Here is a 4,648-nt window from a genome sequence, read left to right on the forward strand (position 1 = left end):
GGGCGATTCTAGAATCCGACCTTTAGGGGCACTTGGCCCCCAGTGCTGACATGGCTCTTGGCTTGAACAACACAGTGGTCATTGGTGTCAGAAGCATTTGTAACGTGGGGGTCTGGGGGTCCTCCCCCAGAAAATTTTGACTAAAGTAGATGCCATTTGCTACATCCTGGTGTATTTTAACGAGTTGTTAAACATCTAGTTTTATCTACATTAGTAAACAGTTGATTCGTCCTCAAATGCAAGAGTTGGGGGTTCGAATCCACCAGCAGTCACATGCCGAAGTGTCCCTGAACCCCTCATTGCCTCTGATGTGTGTCCCATCGGTGTTTGAATGTAATAAAGCTCTGATTAGTCTCTTTAGAATGATTTGTTCAATTAGCTTTGTAGAGATCTAGTATAGAGCTGTATGAATGGGTAAATGAGGCGCAGGTTGTAAAGAGCTTTGAGTGTATTGAATAGATAGAAAGGTGCTATTTAAGTACAGTCCATTTACATTCAATAACTATTTTAGAGAGCAACAAGAAGTAGCCTGACCAACAGCTCTCCTTGTGTGAATAGAGCATTCTCCGCCTCTCTTACGCATCATAACACCCCCCCACCCCCAGTTGACAACTGTCGACAACTGTATTTCAGCGCACAACACACACGTGTTAGCTAAGATGCTACAGACGTAGCGCTCCACTTCCCTCACACGTCCTGCTCCTGCAGGTAGGGGCGGTTTCACTTCGGGAATAATTGAGGTCGCTGACTGGTCAGTTGCTGACGAGCCCACTGGATTGATTGACAGGTGGCATCAAGGATCTGACTCTTGCAAGAAGAATCATAAATTTTACTGGCCTGTTTAGGAGTGTCATCATTTATTCCATTTTTATTCCAAATTTGTTCAATAGTTTGTGAATCTACAGTTTGAGAACTGAGTTTTCTCACATAATCCTAATGATGGTTTCTTTATGTTTAGGGGTGCTTGAGCACCCGTCAAAAAGAGGCTAAAATCGCCACTGGCTATAACCAGAGTATGTCACCTTGTGTAAAATGTTTTTTACTCCTTCACTGTACAAGTTATTAAAAAGTTGGACTTGAACCCGTCCCTGCTCCCTCCGTTGCAGTTGGTGTTTTCCTCACATTTTATCGGCGTGACTCGGTCCCAGCGATCGTAAGAAGGCCTCCTCTGAGCTCCTGCAGATGGATGTTTCAGATCACAGCTGGGGCCAACTTGGCGGGTCCGCCTCAAATGTGGTTTCACGATCTGCACCCAGTTCTCCGGCGGCTGTGTGAAACCGGACATTTCTGAGCTGCACCTCCCTCAGTCTTTTCCCCTTTTTAATGTTTTTTTTTTTTTTGCGTGTGTGTTTTTGTTTCCTGCAGGAGTCGTGCCGTTAACCATGCGGCTCATTCCTGCGGCTCTAGCGGCGCTGGCTGCATTCCTCAGTCTGGACTTCCTGTCAGCTCATCGGGCCGAGCCGGACCCGACCAGGCGGCGGAAAGATGGAAACCTTGGAGATGGTGAAGCGGGACAGAAGAAGAAGCAGCCGCACATCATTTTTATTCTGATCGACGACCAGGTGAGTTGGTGGACGAGTCCGAGACGGTTTCAAAGGTTTCTTAAAGGGGTAGTCCAGATGTTTTGTAGCGAGGTTCTTGTAAAGGTTATGAACAAATATTAAGACGGGAGATATTTAAGATGGCAGCAGTCCACTTTGATCTCAGTACCACTCAGATTAGCCTTCCACTTGTTAATCTGGGCCCAAACCCAGGTTGTTCAAAGAGCTATCTGCTACAGGTAGGATATTGCCAGTTGATAACTTTTGTAGAGAACCCCTTTTTAAATGATTGAAAACTTTAAGATAAAGATCCAAACTGTGGACAAAACAGAAGACCGACAGAACCGAGTCGTCCGAGCTGCAGACTCTCCTGCAGGAAGAGCTGAAAACATAAAAACTGCTGCTTCTTCTGGAACAGGGCTTCAACGACATCGGCTACCACAACCCCACCATCAAGACCCCCACTCTGGACAAACTGGCAGCCGAAGGCGTCATACTGGAGAACTACTACGTTCAGCCCATCTGCACGCCGTCCCGCAGCCAGCTGATGACCGGCAGGTACCGACGTCTCTTCACCGACCTCCGAGCTGAACCAGAAAAACTGTTTCCTGCAAAAATACAGCGCAAATGATTTCTGCTGAACGATGCTTAAGAAGCCGAAGTAAAACGGTTTCAGCACTAAACTGCTGAAAGTTGAATTTGACGTTTCTTAAAGCAGGAACATAAAATTGGAGAAATGTGTAGAAAAAAAACGAACAGAGCAGAAATTAGCAGAATAAGCTGAAATGTGCAGAGAGGCTGAATAAATTACAAATAAATATTTAAAACAGGTCTCTCTTGTAAATGAGTCCTTGTGGCTCAATGAGACTAATCAGTATCAATAAAGGTTGAATGAAAAATAATTAATTTAATTAGCAAAACAAGAAAAAAAAAAAGCTGAAATTAGAAGAAAAAGTAGCTGAAAAAGATAAAAAAAAATAACTAAGAAATTAGCTGAAACTAAATTATTAGAAAGTAGAACAAATGGTGGATATTAGCAGAAAAAAGGTTAAAATTACAAAGAAGCTGAAAATCAGACAAAAAAGCTGAAATTAGCAGAAAGCAGCTGAAGCTGAACAAAAGAGCAGCAAAAGGTTTTAAGCAGCTCAAAGGAGGAGTGGTGGTGCAGCGGTTAGAGAAGGTGGGCCTGTGATCGGGAGGTCGCAGATTCAACTCCCCAGACCGACGACATCAAAATGTGGGTGGTAAAGGTGAAACACCCACGCCTGCCTCCACCTTCATTTGCCCCACTCTGGGCCCTTGAGCAAGGCCTTTAACCCCCACCATCTGCTCCCCCGGGCGCCGTAGACGGCAGCTCTCTGCTCCACACAGAGGCTGTGGTAGCTCGGTGCCTGTGGGCATCCGGTGCGAGTTAATTTGCTGTGATGACCCTGAGGCAGGGAGCAGCCGACAGAAGAAATAAAAAAAAAAAGGCTTTGTAGGATGTGTAGAGCGCTCCGTTAATGTTAATGAGACAAACATGGCCGACAAAGCTAAATATTTCCAACAGTAAAAGACCAACGGTGAGAGCAGGACTGTCCTGAACGAGCCGAACGTTTTGAAACATGAGTTGTAGAAATGGAAGAAAGCTACGAGCTGAAACGCTGCGTGGGACAACTGGACCTCCTCAGTGAGAACGATGTCGAACCATTCAGACAACTGGGAGGTTCTGAGGTCCGTTTTGTCTCCGAGGTATCAGATCCACACGGGACTGCAGCACTCCATCATCAGACCCAGCCAGCCCAGCTGTTTGCCCTCAAACATGGACACGCTGCCCGAGAGGCTCCGAGAGGCCGGATACTCCACGCACATGGTCGGCAAGTGGCACCTGGGCTTCTACAGGTGAGCCTGCGCAGGTGATTGTTCTGTTTCAGGTCCGCAGGCAGCTTTGAGTGAGGAGCTGTCTCTGCAGGAACGTCTGACGCTTGGTTTGCTCTTGTTGTTCAGGAAAACTTGTCTTCCCACCAGGAAAGGTTTCGACACCTTCTTTGGCTCCTTAACAGGAAGTGTGGACTACTACAGGTAAACAAACACCTTCACGGCGTGTACGCCCGGTGTCGGGCTGATCTCCCTCCGTTTACTTTCAGTTACGGGTCTTGTGACGGCGCTGCGTCGTGCGGGTACGATCTCCATGACAACGAGAGCGTAGCGTGGGGGCACGAGGGGAAATACTCCACGACTCTGTTCACGCAGCGAGCTCGCAGGATCCTGGAGAGCCACGAGCCGACGGAGAGGCCGCTCTTCCTGCTGCTGTCCCTGCAGGTACCAGAGGAGGTCCAGAACCCTGGTTCTGATGACGCGAGGCCCGCTCCAAACTGCGAAACTGCTCGTTTGGCTCTTTGTGAACATTAGAAACTACCGTAGTTTAAAGATCACACAAGATTTATCGTGTTGATTCTGATTCAGCGTTCGCACAAAAGATTTCCTGTTTTTAATTATTTTTCAAACCTTTTTGTGATTCTAGTCTAGACCTTCATGTATCAAAACGTTCAGCTGATTTATTTATGAAATGGGCAAAATGATTTGAGGTTTTTTTTTTTTACTTTTATATTTTTCAATATACATTATTTACTTAAATTAACATTTTATATAAAACAAATATTAAAACCTCTTCAGTTCCTTTAAAAACTTTGTTCTATTTGAAAACTGTTTCAGAAAACTGGCTCCATTTAAGTTTTTTAGCTTCTAGCTAGCTTTTGCTTCTTTTAGCTAGTCTAGCCTACTTGTACTTTTAGCTTATAAATTACATTTCGTTCTTATCTAGCAGTTTAATTTTAGCTTTTAGTTACCCATTCTCTACTTTGACTTTTAGGTAGCCTTTTGCTACCATTGGCTAATGTGTTGGTATTTAATAATAAATAATATTGTCACTTTTAGCATTAAACTAGCTTCTTTTTTTGTTTTACTTTTAGCCAAATTTTTGCCACTTTTAGCTATAATTTTGCTACTTCTAGCTACAGTTTTGCTATTTTAGCTACAGCTGTGCAACTTTTAACTACAGTTTTGCCACTTTTAGCTACGGTTTTGCTATTTTTAGCTACAGCTGTGCAACTTTTAGCTACAGTTTT

The 4,648-nt window shown here is 44.6% G+C and overlaps 1 protein-coding gene across 9 annotated transcripts in view; it reads left to right on the plus strand.

The window, feature by feature from the left end:
* The first annotated feature begins 1,381 nt into the window (after nt 1-1,381).
* The window catches only part of LOC119414807 (arylsulfatase I), an 11,225-nt gene continuing 7,958 nt past the window's right edge, over nt 1,382-4,648 (plus strand). For all 9 annotated transcript variants that reach the window (XM_037681920.1, XM_037681924.1, XM_037681922.1 and 6 more), the window contains exons 1-5: nt 1,382-1,562; nt 1,960-2,099; nt 3,273-3,422; nt 3,528-3,602; nt 3,668-3,842. In XM_037681920.1, coding sequence (XP_037537848.1) covers nt 1,383-1,562; nt 1,960-2,099; nt 3,273-3,422; nt 3,528-3,602; nt 3,668-3,842 — 720 coding nt within the window. In that variant the 5' untranslated portion in view covers nt 1,382. The remainder of the gene's footprint in view (nt 1,563-1,959; nt 2,100-3,272; nt 3,423-3,527; nt 3,603-3,667; nt 3,843-4,648) is intronic.

The sequence above is a fragment of the Nematolebias whitei genome, chromosome 9 (genome assembly GCF_014905685.2).
Source record: "Nematolebias whitei isolate Nwh7 chromosome 9, NemWhi1, whole genome shotgun sequence".
Classification (NCBI taxonomy): Eukaryota; Metazoa; Chordata; class Actinopteri; order Cyprinodontiformes; family Rivulidae; genus Nematolebias; species Nematolebias whitei.